The sequence below is a fragment of the Rhineura floridana genome, chromosome 8 (genome assembly GCF_030035675.1).
Source record: "Rhineura floridana isolate rRhiFlo1 chromosome 8, rRhiFlo1.hap2, whole genome shotgun sequence".
NCBI classification, from domain to species: Eukaryota; Metazoa; Chordata; class Lepidosauria; order Squamata; family Rhineuridae; genus Rhineura; species Rhineura floridana.
The window spans coordinates 77,196,816-77,215,250 of record NC_084487.1 but is presented as its reverse complement, the minus strand read 5'-3'; the positions used below and the strand labels follow the sequence as shown (position 1 = coordinate 77,215,250).

General features: G+C 43.8%; 1 protein-coding gene across 1 annotated transcript in view; it reads right to left on the bottom strand.

Moving 5' to 3' along the window:
* TAFA2 (TAFA chemokine like family member 2) overlaps positions 1-18,435 on the bottom strand; it is a 264,376-nt gene that overhangs the window by 46,966 nt on the left and 198,975 nt on the right. The window contains exon 4 of the mRNA XM_061637824.1: positions 18,307-18,431. Coding sequence (XP_061493808.1) covers positions 18,307-18,431 — 125 coding nt within the window. The remainder of the gene's footprint in view (positions 1-18,306; positions 18,432-18,435) is intronic.

The following is an 18,435-nucleotide window of genomic DNA, read 5'->3' as shown; positions in this document are numbered from 1 at the left end:
GGAACCCAATCTACATTACTCTGCACACATTGCATTTGTTAACCAACAAGGGACCCATCTGTGTAACTACTATGTGCACAAATACCTTTCAGATGAACTCTAGATAAAGCAACAGTACTTATAAGAAAATTTTAGAAAATTGGTAGTGGTGGGGAGGGCCAAATAAATGAACTATAATATAAATAAAGTGAAATATATTTTCTGTATTCTCTATATCTATATTTAGGGAGCAATCATGTTGACACAATTAATATTCAGAAATGCTGTGCTAGTTCCATTTAATGCATGAACATCAGAGACTACAATTCTGAAAATAGTATCTGTGCTGTGTTTGACCTTAGAGACTAAATGCTGTGCAGTATCTTCACAGAGATAATTCTGCGTTCACTGATAATATGACCCACAGTTGGAGGTATAAAATACCAACCACTAGAAGATTCCTATGAGTAAGATAGAAAACTTAACATCCCACAACCAGTCAGGATTCCTAACCAAAAACCAAAACTAAAAAAATCCTGGTAGCCAGTCAGCCAAGGTCACAGAAATCCCCATACAGCAGAACCTGATCAGGGAGCTGCACTTAGTGTAGAATGCTATGGCATGATTGCTGACAAGAGTGAGACCCTATCAGCACATAATACCTCTGCTCTGAAATCTGCACTGGGTGCCGATTTGCTACCAGGCCAAGTTCAAGGTGTGCTTTCCATGTTACAGGTGCCACATAGTACTTGTTCTGCTCTTGTAAGAAATCAATCCTTAAGTGTCCCAGCACCTATGCTTTGGAACTGCCTAATTCACATTAGACAGGCATCTTTATTATACTCTTTTCGGCATCTGCTAAAAACATTTTTGTTTAGGCAAGTCTAACAAGGCATGTAGAAGCTATTATGTTTTTTATGTTTTTAACTCATTGTTGGTTTTATTATTTTGAATGTTTTAACTGTTTTTGCCAATAATTTTATTGTTTTAATTCCTGCTATAAACAGCTTTGAGGATTTATTTTTGTATTTATTTTGTTGTAAATAAAATACATAAATAAATTTTAGAGTCACTGTGGCTGTTGGGTGTCTTTCCATTTTAAGGAACAAAGCAATCTGCCTTATACTGACTCAGGCCATTTGGTACCATCTAGCCCAGTACTGATGACATGGACTAGCATGGGCTCTTCCGGATGCCAGGCAATAGTCTCTTCCAGAGATTGAATTTTGGACCTTTGCATGTAAAACATGTGCCCTACCATTGAGCTACAGCCCTGTTTAAAAAAGTTTTTTTTAAAATTGTTGTTTTCAATTCACTAATGAATGCACAGCATATTAGGGCAGATCTACACAATGCATTTAAAGCACATTCAACAGATGAGCAGCTATCCTCTAGTGCCAAGGATGTATCTCCGGGGGGTGGAGGGATCCTTGTAGTAGGCGATTCGATCATTAGGAACATAGACAGTGGGGTGTGTGATGGGCGTGCAGACCGCAAGGTGATTTGCCTGCCTGGTGCGAAGGTTGCGGATATCGCCCGTCGTTTAGATAATTTGGTAGACAGTGCTGGGGAGGAGTCAGTGGTTGTGGTGCACGTTGGCACCAATGACATGGGGAAATGCAGCCGTGAGGTCCTGGAAGCAAAATTTAGGTTGCTACATAGGATGCTGAAAGCCAGGACCTCCAAGGTGGCTTTCTCTGAAATGAAATGCTACCGGTTCCACGCACAGGACCAGCCAGACAGGCACAGCTTTGTAGTCTCAATGCGTGGATGAGACGATGGTGTCGGGAGGATTTGTTAGGCACTGGGGAACATTTTGGGACAAGCTGGGTCTGTACAAAAGGGATGGGCTCCACTTGAACCAGAATGGAACCAGACCGCTGGCACTTAAAATTAAAAAGGTGGCAGAGCAGCTTTTAAACTGACTGAGGGGAGAAACCCGACAGGAGCTGAGGAAGGTCCGGTTCGGAATAAACCTCCCCCCTGGGATAAAGACCAAAGAAATGATGACATTTTAAAAGGGGTAGGGCTAGAAGTAGGCATTGTGAGAGCAGGGGCACAGGATATCAATTCAGAAGGGCAAAATTACCACAGGCCAAACCACAAGTGCCAAAGACACTTGAAGAGAGACACTGCTTACAAGTGTCTGTACGCTAATGCTAGGAACCTCCGAACCAAGATGGGAGAACTGGAGTGCTTGGTCTTAGGGGAGAGCATTGATATAGTGAGCATAACGGAGACCTGGTGGAATGGAGAAAACCAGTGGGATATGGTTATCCCTGGATATAAACTATATTGGAAGGACAGGGAAGGCCGTATTGGTGGCGATGTCGCTCTATACATGAAAGAAGGCATTGAATCCAGCAAGCTTGAAATCCCCAAAGGGGCAGACTCCTCCACAGAATCCACAAAAATGAGATTGGTAAAAAGAAAGCTGAAAAAGAAAGTCCAGAGGGTCATATCACTCGAAAATGCTTGGAAGTTGTTTAAAAACACTATATTAGAAGCTCAACTGGAGTGCATACCACAGATCAGAAAAGGTACCACCAGGGCCAAGAAGATGCCAGCATGGTTAACGAGCAAAGTCAAGGAAGCTCTTAGAGGCAAAAAGTCTTCCTTCAGAAAATGGAAGTCTTGTCCAAATGAAAAAATAAAAAGGAACACAAACTCTGGCAAAAGAAATGAAAGAAGACAGTAAGGGATGCTAAAAAAGAATTTGAGGAGCACATTGCTAAAAACATAAAAACCAACAACAAAAATTCTATAAATACATTCAAAGCAGGAGACCATCTAGGGAGGCGATTAGACCCTTGGATGATAAGGGAGTCAAAGGTGTACTAAAGAACGATAAGGAGATTGCAGAGAAGCTAAATGAATTCTTTGCATCTGTCTTCACAGTGGAAGATATAGGACAGATCACTGAACCTGAGCTAACATTTGCAGGAAGGGATTCTGAGGAACTGAGACAAATAGTGGTAACAAGAGAGGACGTTCTAGGCTTAATAGACAATATAAAAACTGACAAATCACCGGGCCTAGATGGCATCCATCCGAGAGTTCTCAAAGAACTCAAATGTGAAATTGCTGATCTGCTAACTAAAATATGTAACTTGTCCCTCAGGTCCTCCTCCGTGCCTGAGGACTGGAAAGTGGCAAATGTAACGCCAATATTCAAAAAGGGATCCAGGGGGGATCCCGGAAATTACAGGCCAGTTAGCTTAACTTCTGTCCCTGGAAAACTGGTAGAAAGTATTATTGAAGCTAGATTAACTAAGCACATAGAAGAACAAGCCTTGCTGAAGCAGAGCCAGCATGGCTTCTGCAAGGGAAAGTCCTGTCTCAGTAACCTATTAGATAGCATATAGATAGAGGTGATCCAGTGGACATAGTGTACTTAGACTTTCAAAAAGCGTTTGACAAGGTACCTCACCAAAGACTTCTGAGGAAGCTTAGCAGTCATCGAATAAGAGGAGAGGTCCTCTTGTGGATAAGGAATTGGTTAAGAAGCAGAAAGCAGAGAGTAGGAATAAATGGACAGTTCTCCCAATGGTGGACTGTAGAAAGTGGAGTCCCTCAAGGATCGGTATTGGGACCTGTAGTTTTCAACTTGTTCATTAATGACCTAGAATTAGGAGTGAGCAGTGAAGTGGCCAAATTTGCTGATGATACTAAATTGTTCAGGTTTGTTAAAACAAAAAGGGACTGTGAAGAGCTCCAAAAAGACCTCTCCAAACTGAGTGAATGGGCGGAAAAATGGCAAATGCAATTCAATATAAACAAGTGTAAAATTATGCATATTGGGGCAAAAAAACTGAATTTCACATATACGCTCATGGGGTCTGAACTGGCGGTGACCGACCAGGAGAGAGGCCTCGGGGTTGTAGTGGACAGCACGATGAAAATGTTGACCCAGTGTGCGGCAGCTGTGAAAAAGGCAAATTCCATGCTAGCGATAATTAAGAAAGGTATTGAAAATAAAACAGCCGATATCATCATGCAGTTGTATAAATCTATGGTGTGGCCACATTTGGAATACTGTGTACAGTTCTGGTTGCCTCATCTCAAAAAGGATATTATAGAGTTAGAAAAGGTTCAGAAGACGGCAACCAGAATGATCAAGGGGATGGAGCGACTCCCTTATGAGGAAAGGTTGCAGCATTTGGGGCTTTTTAGTTTAGAGAAAAGGCGGGTCAAAGGAGACATGATAGAAGTGTATAAAATTATGCATGGCATTGAGAAAGTGGATAGAGAAAAGTTTTTCTCCCTCTCTCATAATACTAGAACTCATGGACATTCAAATAAGCTGAATGTTGGAAGATTCACGACAGACAAAAGGAAGTACTTCTTTACTCAGCGCATAGTTAAACTATGAAATTTGCTCCCACAAGACGCAGTAATGGCCACCAGCTTGGATGGCTTTAAAAGAAGATTAGACAAATTCATGAAGGACAGGGCTATCAATGGCTACTAGCCATGATGGTTGTGCTCTGCCACCCTAGTGAGAGGCAGCATGCTTCTGAAAACCAGTTGCCAGAAGCCTCAGGAGGGGAGAGTGTTCTTGCACTCGGGTCCTGCTTGCGGGCTTCCCCCAGGCACCTGGTTGGGCACTGTGAGAACAAGATGCTGGACTAGATGGGCCACTGGCCTGATCCAGCAGGCTCTTCTTATGTTCTTAACATACATTTGAAGCACATGCCACTTTAAGCTGTTTTCACACTGTTTTATACTTATTTTATGGTTTTTGGATTTTCAATGGATTTATTTCTTGTTGTGAGCTTGTGAGTGTTGTGGTTTCCAATCCCACTTCACAGGGTTGTCAGAAATCTTTCATATACACACACACTGGAGATGTAAAAATACATACATCCCATACAACAGTTTATATTACAATAATTCAGTAATATTACTATTACAATATTACTATTACAGCTGGCCATTGTAGAACATTTTTTTTAAAAAAAGTATTAGTTTCCTGCCAAATAAGAGCAGTGACAGCTAAGTAAGCCCTGCCTAACTGCTTAAAAAAGGATTGGAAAGGGAGAGAGATTTATAACACAATCCTTTTCTATGTTTACTCAAAAGTCCCATTGATTTTCAGCACAATCTTAATCATGTCTACTCAAAAGTAAGTCCTACTGAATTCAGTGGGTTTAACTCCCAGGTATGTGGAATTAGCATTGCAGTTTTACTCCCAGAAAAGCTTCATGGGAAGGTTTTCAAAACAGGTTATAAGACAAATAAACTGCCCTCTTCAACAGTCCAGTAAAATTTAAACTTGACTCAATTGGAAACATATAACTCTGCAGTGTACACTTTTTAAAAAACTTCTGTTCAAAAATTATTTGAAAGATAAAATATGCCATTTTTTGCAAGTAATTAAAAAACCTGCATGTACACTTTTATAATAAAAGCTGTAATTTTATAAGAGTTTATTTTAGTTATAATAAAATTGTTTGTCTGTGCCCACCAAGATCCTGCTATGATCTTCTATTGTAGTGCAATCCTATGCCTGTTTACTCAGAAGCAAGTCCCAATCCTGTCCAGAGAAAGTACTCTTTATGCTGCTGAAAGCTATATATTTACTGAGTTCCTGATGTGAGACAAGCAGGAAAATGTAACTGTTCTCAAAACTTGAAATGGGGTTTAGGTATTGCCTGGGGGTCAACAAATCTTGTCAATCACAATCCTGACTTCACATTGGCTAAAAATATGAAAGGATAGGGATTAGAGCAGCCGGTAGTAACGGGAGTTGTGGGCTGGGGCGTCTGATATTTTGGTTTATATCTTTTGAACCAGACCACCTAGAAACTTATTTTTTTTAATGAAAGCTAAGAGTTCAGAGATTAAGGTGACTCACCCAGAGAGGAACCCCCAAAACCGATAACCCTACAAAAGACTCTCAACTACTGTGTAAATATATTTACATTAAACAGCTTTGATATTTCTGATGATAGTAATCTTCTGAAAGGAAAACTGAGCTTAACATTTGTTACAATAGCATAAGAACAGGAAGCAAGCTTATTAAATCAGAGCACTTTTAATAGGACATATGTGGCACATCTCCTCCATCCCAACACAGAAAAAATAAACCTAAGGGAAATTCTAATTTTCTAGTGTATATTGTTATCAAACCTACACCATGGAATGATATCACAAGAACACCAAAATTGTTTATAATTCAGCCAAGCTAAATGTTATAAAGATGTGTATAATGGTCTCCCCCAGTGTTGATGAGGTTTTAAAAAATGAAATTCGGAAGGAATGGTAGAGAATGGAGCTGTTTAAATCTTTCCTTTTGGTCATTCCCCCCCCCAAATCTCCCTCTCCTTTTCAACTTATGTTGGGGAAAACAGTACCAATATGTTTTTGAAAATGGCTGTTATTAGCAGTGGAAAAAAGTTAGTGATTCAATGAGGCAAAAAGAGTCCCTTCCCAACCACTTTAATTTCATTTGTTACACACATTTGTCACACACATCTCCTGTGTAACATGTAATTATCAGAGCTTGGAAGTTACTTTTTTGAACTACAACTCCCATCAGCCCCAGCCAGCATGGCCATTGGACAGGGACCAAATTCAGCCCTTCAAACCTCTCTGTTTGGCCCTAGAGACTCTCCCCAGACCAAGGCCATATCCTTACCAGCCCTAGCATGCACTCTCCTCAGGTGCTTTTGTCTGGCTAGAATGTGTCCTTGAACTAGGCCAGATTCAAGGCTTATGTGCTGATATCAAAGTCCTGAACAACTTGGGTCCATGGTATCTTAAGGGCTGCCTCAGCCATTATATCCCAGCTTGATCACTGAGATCAGTCTGAGGAGCTCTGTTAGTTATCTTCTGTTTTACAGAGGTCCGACTGGCCTCAATCGGAAGTTGGCATTTAGTTTGCTGGACCAATGCAGTGGAACACTCTTCCAGCAGACATTTGGCAGGCATTCTTGCTTTTGGCTTTCAGGTGTCTCTTAAAGACTATTTTTATGCTGATAGGCCTATGCAGTTTTTAAATATTTTCTTGAGTAGCCAGTCATTTTAATGATTGTTTTGTACTGCTTGTAAAGGTTTAAAAAAGTTTTTCTATTGCTGCATGCCACCCTGATATTTTCTAAGAGGGAGGTATATAACTACTTTTATAAAATAAAATACACTGTGATAATTCATTTTGCTTGCCTGTATGGAGGATGAAGTAATGTGGGGTGGGGGTGTAAAACCTTTTACTTTTGAATGGCTGGAATGTACCCTACTGTACAAAGGTAGAAGCCACCTATTGCTCTGCACACTTTTGCCTATGTCTCCATCCACCACTGGCATGTGGTCCCCAGAAGGCTGCTCATGAGGGAATAGGCTCCTCAGTCTGAAAAAGGGTCATCCTGCCTTAGACTACATTAATGCTGTGTACCATTTGATAATCTCAAATTAAATGTCATTTTTCATCTAGAAGTTAATTTACCACACACGATGACACACAAAGTTTAAAGCAAAGAGTGAAGAGTAAAGGGGCACAAACTAATAATGGCTGAACTCAACCTATCATGCTTTTCATAACTCAGATCCCTTGTTGTAGCTGGATTGTCTGTGTCTTCCATCAAACATTATCTATCATGGAAACAAAGAGCGGTATCAAAACGGTTTTATCCAGTGTGGTGTCTTGGTTGGAGTGTCAAGGCTGGAAATGGGGAAGAACTCTGCTTCAAAGCCATAGTTAGCCATGAGGTTCTTAAAGTAGCATTAGCCCAGTCACCTCACCTGCATCACAGGGCTGTTGTGAGAATAAAATTGGGTTTGGGGAACCCTAAGCCATGCAAAGGTCCACTGCATTCTGCAATGAAAGGTGAGATAAAAGTAGAGTAACAAAGAAGGGACATGTATGCAAGAGAGTACCCTGAGGACATCCTGAGGTTGGCTTGCTGGTTTTCCTACAGTTTTTCCTACAGGTAAAGAGACAAGGTCCCTTTTTACATTAACAGTGACTTGTCTTTTCAGCATTGGAACAAATTTCACAAAATTTCACAAAACCAGTAAAATCTATAGTTGCACCTGTAATCTCTCCCTTTTATAGAAGGCCTTCTTATTGTTTTTGTCAGGGACAAGCAGTCAAAATCATTTGGAAGTGAAACTTATGAATAGCCCATAGCAAGCAAACCACAATATCCTGACCTTAAGCACATTTACTGGTGTGCCAGAACCTTAAATTATGGAAACAGCAAAAAGTATGATTTTATACTAGTATTGTGTAGAACCAAGCATAGTGAAGAGGCACATTGGCAGGATTTAGCAATTTGTTATTACGTTAATGGGGCCATGACCCCCAGAAAACACTGAAAAACCAACCTCACTTCCCCCCAAAACCGGATTAGGCTCCAGATTCCCCATTTTAAAAATCCCAAACTACAGAGCTTAATTATTAGAAAATACACATATCTATGAAGAAGGAAAAAAACAGTAAAAAGCACCATTGTTTTTTCTCAGTAAATGTTCATGCAAACCCATTGGGGCTGAGCTTTTCTAGCTAGGATTCAGATTTCAAAAGTATAGTTTTTTTTGTGGCCACAGATGAAGCAATATATTTGTTCTTTACTAGTGTTTCGTACTTTCAATACAAAGTAAGGTCCCCATAATTGGATTTAGTTTCATTCATTATGCTTCAGGTTGGAGAATGTAAAGGAGTTATAGACAATTCCCGCCATCAACAGACCAGGAGGGCTCTGTTCATGGTGGGCCTTTGCAGACATGCCAGGAAAAGTCCTGGTGTGGCTTCAAACCTCTCAGGGTGGCGGAGTGGCCATGCACGCTGCGTTGCGCAGGAAGGCAGAGCAGAGCAGCTATTTAAGCCCTGCTCCGTTCTCCCTCAGCCTCTTTCCGGCCTTGCGCAACAACAGAGCAGGGTCGCTAGGCCACATTAAGCATTTGGGAATTGTTTGGTGATCTGTTCCTGTGGCGGGCAAGCAGGGAAGGAAAGGTTGCAAGTGGTGGCAGAGTGTGGTGGGGAGAAGACAGGTCATGCTCGGCAGAGCGTTGAGAAGCAGAGCGTGGTGGCAGCAGCAGCAGCAGTGGCAATTTCACAGGGTAGGGTTTAGTGAGTGCCCTTAGGCACCCTTTAAGGTGAAAGCTACAATCTGAGGCTTGCCTTCTGGGTTGTGAGGCCAGCTGGCAGGATAAGGTTCACCTTCCTTTGGGGCTAACCTGTAACACCCAGGCCTCCCTAACCACCCTGCGGGGATGGAGCTCAAAGAAGAGGATTGGGCTTGGACCACCTCCTTTTTCATGGCAGGGTGTCCTCACCTGATTGGGTAAGATTAGGTCCTGCACTTTTCTCTGCAGATCATTTTGCATGCAATCAAGCACTTGATTGGCTTTGGTTTAAATAAATGTGGCCCTTGATTTACCCACACTTCATCTTGTCTCACCTCTTCATTTCCTGACTATGGCTGCAAAGGCATTTTCAAAGCTCAGTCAATGTGAAGAAGTGAAACTAATGAAACAGCTAAACCACGGACTTTTATGCCTGGACTTTTTCTTTCAATTTTTTGAAAAAAATCAGTCTTAAAATTTGGTCCTGCAGATTCTGCATCTGCTAGCACAGTATTTCTGTGTAGAGTGTAAGCGAAATAAGAAGAATTAGCCCTTCCCATGACATTTTATTTTTAGAATAAAGCAAACTTCACTGTAGGAAAACAATGTCAAGAGAAATCTCCTGGGATTCCAAATCCCTCCATGCTAAAATGCTGAAATAGTACTCTCACAAAGAAAAGAAATATATGTGTAGGAAGGTATCCGACTATAATGCATTTAATTATTTGCTATAGAAATAGTTGCCTTTGCGTTCCAGGAAATATTTTAATGTTTAGGTTCATTAGATGCTAAAACCAGGCTTCATAATTAAAGGCTGGATGAATTTGTGCTTAATGAAAATGCCCTTTCTGAAATGAACAGAAGCATATTTATTACAATGTGGGTTATTAGTTACTAAAAACGTAACTGTGATGTAGCAATACACTAAGTTTCACAAAGGGTTTTATGCACTGTAAACTCATTTGCCAAGGAACGGTTCTGAAGAATCCTCAAGATGACATTTGAGAATATCTTCATGTTGTATTCATAAATTTTAGCTGTTTCATAGCCTTGAATGAAGCATTCCATGTTGCTGTCCCAAAAACCGCTGTTATGCTTTTCCATTTCCGTATCATTTTACCACACAGTTTTGGTAAAAATAACAGATGAAAAGTAAATTGCTGAAGGGAAACCGACAAGTTTTAATCAGAGTCAGTGTGTATCCCTAGCCCATCAGAAAGAAATATGTATGCTTTGCATTTTGAATCGGATTTGATTGATACTATAGATGTTAAATAAACAGGAATAAAAAAACTGCCATTGTATGCAGAAGTATAAACAAGTAGCTCCACAATGTTAATTACAACCCCAGCTTTCTTGTCTTCTGATCATTCCCATGTCTGTGATTAATTCTTGTTTTATGCAAGTGCTTTGGAGAAATAATTGGGCCTTATTTAGGTCTTGGAGAGCCAATTCACATGCTGTAGTGCTAGATAAATAGCACTCAGTGGCCCTAACTCGCAGATGTAAGTACAAAAGATTGTGACAGATCACAGATATGCTATATAGAGAAGATAAATCTTGATAAGATGAAGGCCATGGAACAGTAGGGAGGTCCAATGCACTTGGAAGTTGTTATGCTGTTTGGATGGCTTGTGAGGATTCAGACGCAAACAGGATGTTCTCAAAGTGGGTCAGTATTAAAGCAGCAAGGTTCCTGCATCTTTAATAGTTCTGTAGAAGAAGGAATTTCAGTAGATGTAACTTGTTATGCAGGCTACACCAAATGAAATTTCTTCTTCTACTTAAAGGTGCCGAAATGGAAGTGTTGGATTAGAAAGAGGCAGGAAGGATAATTCAAACAAGTGAGGCTGAAGGACTGACCCTACACTGAAGGAGAAAAACATGTGTAAATTGTTCTATTACAAAAATCACAGTACAACAATACCTTTATTAGGACTAACTCACTGGGTGACCTTGGGCCAGTCACTACCTCTCAGCCTCAGAGGAAGGCAATGGTAAACCACCTCTGAATACCTCTTACTATGAAAACCCTATTCATAGAGTCGCCATAAGTCGGGATCGACTCAGGCAGTCCATCATCATCATCAAAATGTCACATTTCTAGATTGACCAGAGATATTGAAATGTTCCTCATATCAGCGTTTAAATTAAATCCAGTTAATGTGAGTAATGTGCAAATACCTTTTTGACAACTTATTTCTATAGAACAGCAAATGTTGGTAAGTCGGTGTGACAAAGAACTGCATTTTTTTAAAAAATGGAAGGGCAGCTATGATTCAAGCCTTCCATACAGATATTCTCTAAGTCTCTTCTTGTCCCTATATCTTCACAATTGTGGGAAATAGTTTTCTGGTAAAAATGTATTAACTGTCACGGGGGAGACATATGTGTTTTGCACATGGGATTATGTAGGTCCAAATGTGTTTCTTTGAAATATAAATGAAAGTAATACATTTGTCATGTCATTTTCTTGAGGAAATGTTTCCTGTTTCTGGAATATGTTGACTTTAAAAGGGGGAAAATATTTAGAGATTGGTCATATTTTAAATGAGTGTTTAATGTAATATTTGTTAATGAAACATTGCTAACTGTATTGCCCTTTTGTATTTTTAAAATTAAATTCATTTTTAAAAAGCATGAGCCTTGGATAAATCAAGTTTTAATACATTACTTTAAAAAAATCATTTTTAAAAAGCATGAGCCTTGGATAAATCAAGACAAATTCCTTGTTCAAGTGATATAGTACACTTTCAGTAAGGCCAAGAAACTGGATCCTCTTGTGGATTAGGTGGGAATCCTGCCTCCTCAGCTGTAGAACTATTCTGGCAGGCTGAAAAGTTACTCACTACAATAGGCTCTTCCAGCCTTATTATGGCTCCATCTACCAACACTAAACTGATAAAACATAACTCCAACTAACTCACACTTTCTCCAGACCACTACTTGTACAACAGAATATTATTTACAAGCAGCTGTCACAGATTTTGCCTGCAGACTGTTTTGTTGCTGCTCTAGGTGTCTTGCTCAGCACCAGCTCTGGCTTTTAGTCTCCATGGAATTCTGGCCTCTGCCTCCCTACCCATCTTGTATCAGCTTACTGACTAGATTATACAGCCACAAGAGTGGCTGTATACTATAACCAGCATGGATTTTTCACATTCTGCAATGTGGAATTGAAAATACCCCCATGCCATTCTGATGCTTCCCATATGCTCATTTCAAAACAAAACCTTAAAAAGTTAAAGCCCTGAACTCAGAAACACTTGCTTAACAACCCTCTCAATTTTCATGGCGATACACAAAACAGAGAGAATAGAGAGTTCAAAGTCGAAAAAGAGCAGGGGAAAACCCCAGAGCCCTGTTGGACCTTTTTCTGTCAGAATCCTCATAATCTGTTGAAATTAATTAAAAATCAGCCATGTTCACAGAGTACCTGTGATCCTGTTACTGACCTTGCCCCATACTTTGACCTTCATCTTATGCAGTTTAAAAGTTAAAAAAATGCCTGGTTGATTTTTAATTAATTTAAGAAAATTTGGCTGAAACCCAGTTATAACGTCGGGCATGCTCAGTAAGAACCAACTGTCTGTGTTCTAAAAGCCAGACTCACAGCTGCTGGGCTTGGCTAATCAGGGGGCCACACCCACACCAGACTTTGATTTTACTTGAGACAGTCATGGCTTCCCTCAGAGAATCCTGGGAAGTGTAGTTTGTGAAGGGTGCTGAGAGGAGACTCCTGTTCCACTGAGAGAGCTCCAGTGGCCAGACTGCTTTAACAGTCAGCCACTCTGACAGAAGCTCTGTGAGGGGAACAGGGCGTCTCCGAGCAACTCTCAGCACCTTTCACTAACTATACTTCCCAGGATTCTTTGAAAGAAGCCATGATTGTCGAAAGTGAACTAAAGGCCTGGTGTGGATGTGGCCAGGGACAACTTTGCTTTAAATTTGTGTGGGAGGCTACATGTGCTTGCTGTAGAATAAAAAGGTGGGGGAAACCCTGAAAAGCAATGATTCTGTTCACAATGTTTTCCTTTTGGAAAAGAAAGGCTCTTCCCTTCTGCCCAATGCCCACCCACCCAATCTCCTTCCCTCCCACCTCCTCCTCCTCCCTTCCTGCCCCTCCCCCCGGGTCAGTGTTGGACTATGACCTGGGAGATCAGGGTTCGAATCCCTATAAGGTCAAAGACCATTTTGGGGTTTGGAATGGGGAGTTCCAGGCCCAGGTAGAGCTGGCACAGGATGAGTGGGGTAAGATAAAACACTTGCCTCAGGTTTTTTACCTAGGAAATTAAAGGGGCCACATCAGGTATGCAGGGCAGCTGCGCATGTGCTTTCAGTGCGGCTCCCTAAATCACATGAGCGTGGGATGCAATGCCAGGAGATGTGTCCAATGTGGAGGGCAGGACCACATTGTTAACAAGTGCCAGGGCAGCACTGCATGCAATCTGTGCGAGGGCCAGGCCCATACCTATTGTACCTGCTCCAAGTCTTGGTTGCTCAGTGAAGCTCAGGAACTCTAAGGGCTGCAGAAGAAGGGGGCTGGAGGGGAAGGAAGTGGCAGCAATGAAAGGAGGAGCAGGAGGTAAGGACAGCACAAAGGATGCCTGGGAGCAGCAACAGGGAGCTGGGTCACTGAGGCAGAGGGCTGGCATAAGTTGGGGGAAGCTGTCTCTTTGGAAGAAGATGTGGAAATGAGTAAGGAGTAGAGGGCAATGGCAGTATGAGAGGAGAAGAACAGGGAGGACGGTTTCCAGGTTGTCAAGGTAAAAGGAAGAAAAAGGATCCCCTGGGAGTTCTACCACCACTTCCAGGACACTCTTGTCCCCATCCTGACTGATGTATACAACGAGGCCCTGCAGATGGGTGAATTGTTGAGCTCAATGCGGGAGGCCATTCTCACCCTGTTGGCCGAGAAAGGGGACCTCAAGGATATCAGGAACTGGAGGCCAATTTGCCTTTGCAACACAGATTCTAAGATCTTGGCCAAGGTTCTGACAAAGAGGTTGATGAAAGAGGTGGGCGATATATTATACTGGGGCCAGACCAGCGGGCTCTGAGGGAGGACCATGATGGACTTCCTCTGCACGATCAGGGAGGTGCTGGAGAAGGTGAAGTAAGGCCAATGGCAAGGCTACATAGTCTCCCTCAACCAAGCCAAGGCCTTTGACCTGGTGAGGCACGAATATTTGTGGGTGGTGCTGGAACAGCAGGGGGTGTCTGTAGGCCTCATCAAAGTGGTGAGGACTCTTTACTGGGGGGAAGTGGCTAGGCCAAGAGTCAATGGATGGCAGGGGAGGCCTATCTCGGTCTGTACAGGGGTTAGGCAGGGGTGCCCACTCAGCCTGCTGCTGTACATCTTCATCATGGATCCAGTCCTGCAGCACTTGGACAGGTGCCCACTGGTAAAGGGGCTGGGGAGGAGAGTGTGCAAGAGTGGCGCATCAAAGCCATCGCTCATGCAGATTACCTCACCATCATCATTCAGAGCAGGGATCAGAGGAAGGGCATCAGGGAGGTGTTCCAGCAGTACAAGGCGGCCTCAGGGGCCAGCATTAACATCTTGAAGAGCAGAGGCATGGTCGTCAGGATGGAGGAAGAGGACCAGCAGCAGGAGGAGGAGCAGGCGGGTGGCATTTGGCCAGGCATCCAGATGTTCACTCCCCCAAGGAAAGAGATGAATCCACAGCCAGAGGGGCAGCGGGAAGCAAAATCTATGGTCAAGATCTTGGGGGTTTGGTTTAGCCAAGACACAGAGGTGGCTGTCATGAAGAACTGGGAAGAGAAGCTAGCAGAGTTGGAGTGGAGGACAGGGCAGTGTCGGGAGTGGGCCCTGTTCTACACTCATAAGGTACAGTTGCTGAAGACTTACTGGCTCCGGGCACTCACATTCCTGGCCACAGTCTACCCCCCACCCAAGGGAGTCATGGTCTGGCTCAACAAGGCCACTTTCAGCTAATTGTTTGGGGCCCAACACTGCCCCATTAAGAAAGCATCCACATATCTGGACAGGAAGGGGGGGCTGGGAATGGTGGCCTTGGAGGCCCACATGGCTGCAGCCTTTCTGGCCTACAATCTCGGCAGAGCAGCAGAGGAGGAAGAGCAGCCAAAGCCGCAGGAACAGAGGGGCCCAAGTAGTGGGGGAGAAAGGGTATGGCCCACCTTGATGGCCGCCTCCTGGAAGAAGCACTTGTTCTTGGGGGCGAAGTGGCGGAAGGGGGGAAGACATTGACCCCACCTGGACCCAATGAAAGCGGGCAGGAGTCGTGTCGGGCCCTTTCCCCTGGCATCTGAAACAAGCGTAGAGGTGGGTGATGGCATGGGGCGTCTCAGCCAGGATCTTCTGCAGGGTTTAGATCTTGTGGCTGAAGCGGGTGCGGCAGCGGCTCTATGCAGGCATCATGAGCAACCACCTTGTTCAGACGCACCGGCAGGAACTCCTGAGGAGGGTCCGGGAGGAGTGGAGCAGGCCGAGGAGGGCAGCGAGCCTGAGGAGGAGACAGAGCAATAGGAGAAAGTCCTTTCAAGGAGCCGACAGTGCCCAGGCGACTGCTGGATTTCTGGTGGCAGCTGTGCCATGGGGCACTGCATGTCATCTCACGGAAAGCGAGTTATACGGACACGCATTGCCCAAGGGCCCTATATGTGGATGACTGCCAAGGCAGAGCAGAGACCCTGTGGCATTTCCTGCACACCTGTAGTTTCACCCAGGAGGTCTGGGCAAGGATGGCCTGGAAACTGCAGGTGCCTCGTTTGGTCCAGCAATCAGTGGTGGTGCAGAGGTTCAGCCTCAAGGATGACAGCGACAGGGATGCTGCAACAGGAAAGGGGTCCTCAGGGAGCACCATGAGGCTGTTGAACTTGACGCTGCTGTGGCATCTGTGGGTAAGCAGAGGCATCACCAAGGGGAGGAGGACAACAGAGCAGCGAGAACAGTGGCTGCAACAGCAGCAAGGGACAGGCCAGGAAGAGAGGAGGAGGAAGAGGGAAGTGGAGGCAGCAGCCCTCTATGCTCGGGTCCAGGCGGACTTGAAAACAATTGCACAGAAGGAGTGACACGGCCTAACATCAAGGAAGCGGGAGGCCACCTGGAAGAAGCAGTGGAGACGGGCCCTGGCCAAGGCCCTGGGACTGCCCTGGCATGAGTGGTGATTTGAGGATGAGAGAGTGGGGGTGGCATTTCCTTGGAGGGTGGGTTGTTCGTTTCAGAAAGGGGAGGGGGTGGGAGGGGCAACCAAGGGCTGCTGCTGACATGGCTCTTTTCCCCACTCTCTTTTTTTTGGGTTCGGGAGTGCGTGTGTGTTCGAGGACCGTTCGGTCAGGGAGCATCAGACAGAGGCGTCGAGCAGTCATTGGGCACTCCTAGAGGTCAGAAGAGGCAGCAAGAGAGAAAGAAGAAGAGGAGGAGGCCAGGCCAGCAGTGGAATGCAGGGGACAGGGGGAACTTCTCCCTCTAGTTTGGAGGACCCAGTGTGCAGTTTTTTTGTGTGTGGACTGTCCAGTGTGTACAGGGGTTTGTTTCCTTGGACTGTCTGGCACACAGGGTTTTGTTGGGAGGAATCACCCACGCACACAGAGGCAAAGAGAGAGGAGCCCCACAGGGATCAGGATGGGGGTGGGTGGCAAGGGGCAGGGAGCCCTGCGTGGTTCAGGGGACGAGGGGAAGCATGGGGGAGGGGTCTGAAAGTGGGAGTCATGGCTTGTGTGCCAGGGACATCCCCTAATCATACCTGTTGCCCTCCTCTGAACCTGTTTGTCTGCATCCTTCTTAAAGTGCAGTGTTCATAACTGGATGCAGTACTCAAGATTAAGTCTACCTGGTGCTGAATAGATGGGAACTAGTCTTTCACATGATTTGGAAACTATACTTCTGTTAATGCAGCCCAAAATAGCATTTGCCTTTTTGCAGCCACATCGCACTGTTGGCTTATATTCAGCTTGTGATCAACAACAATTTCAAAATTCTTCTCGCATGTAGTGGTGCTAAGCCAAGTATCTCCCATCTTATGATTATGCATTTGTGTTTTTTTCCTCCCTAGGTGTAGAACTTTGCACTTATCCCTGTTAAATGTCATTCTGTTGTTTTCAGCCCAATGCTCCAGCCTATCAAAATCACTTTGAATTTTGTTTCTGTATTCGAGGGTATTAGCTATCCCTCCCAGTTTTGTGTCATCTGCAAATCTGATTCCCTGCACCTCCTCATCCAAGTCATTAATAAAGGCGCTGAAGAACACTGGGCCCAGGACTAAGCTCTCCGGTACCCTGCTTGTTACCTCCCCTCAGTTTGAGAAGAAACCATTGATAAGTACTCTTTGAGTACGATTCTATAGCTAACTGTGGATCCACCTGATAGTTGTTCCATCCAGCCCACATTTAGCTAGCTTGCTAATTAGAATATCATGGGGCACTTTGTCAGAATCTTTGCTGATGTCGATATATTATCTCCACAGCATTCCCACAGTTTACCAGGGAGATAAGATTAGTCTGGCAAGATTTGTTCTTGACAAATCCATGTTGACTTCTAGTAATCACTGCATTGTTTTCATGGTGCTTACAGCTGACCAGAACTTTCTCAGAGATTAATGTCAGGCTGAGTGGTTTGTACTTCACAGGTTCCCCGTTTCTGAAGACAGGGACAATATTAGTCCTCCTCTAGTCATCCAGCACTTCACCCATCTTCCATGATTTTGCAAAGATAATAGACAGTGGTTTCAAGAGTTCTTCAAACAGTTCCTTCATTACTTTAGGATGCAGTTCATCGGATCCTAGAGATCTGAACTCATTTAATGTAATCAGGTATTCCTTGATCATTTGTCTATCAATCACAAGCTACAATCATGCCCCTTCAACTTGAATTTCACGTTTGCCAGGACAGTCATAAACCCTCTTTTGGGAGAAGACTGAGCCAAAGTAGGAATTGAGAACTTCTGCCTTTTCTTTGTCATCTGTTGTCATTTTGCCACCCTCAGTAAGTAGCTGAACCACCATTTCTTTTCTCTGTCTTTTACTATGGATGTTTTCCTTTTTTGTTGCTTTTAGCATCCCTTGCTAACCCCAGCTCATTCTCAGCTTTAGCCTTCCTGATGTCATCCTTGCAATTCTGTGCTACCTGTAGGTACTCCTACTGTGTGGTCTGGCCTTCCTTCCAGACTTCCTCTTTTGGGGAGGGGGTAATGTCTCAGTGGTCACCCTGATTCAAGAATGCCCTGGTGGATCAGACTGACTCTAGTGTTTTGTTTCCAATAGCTGCAATGTGCTTACCCTTGTTGTTTTCACTTTATTGCCAGAAGAACAACTCCATCCTTTTCGATCTGGAAGAACTTTGCATTCTTCCCCTTCAAGACATGGCTGCATGTGACACCACCATTTTTGTTCCACTATTGAAGCTAG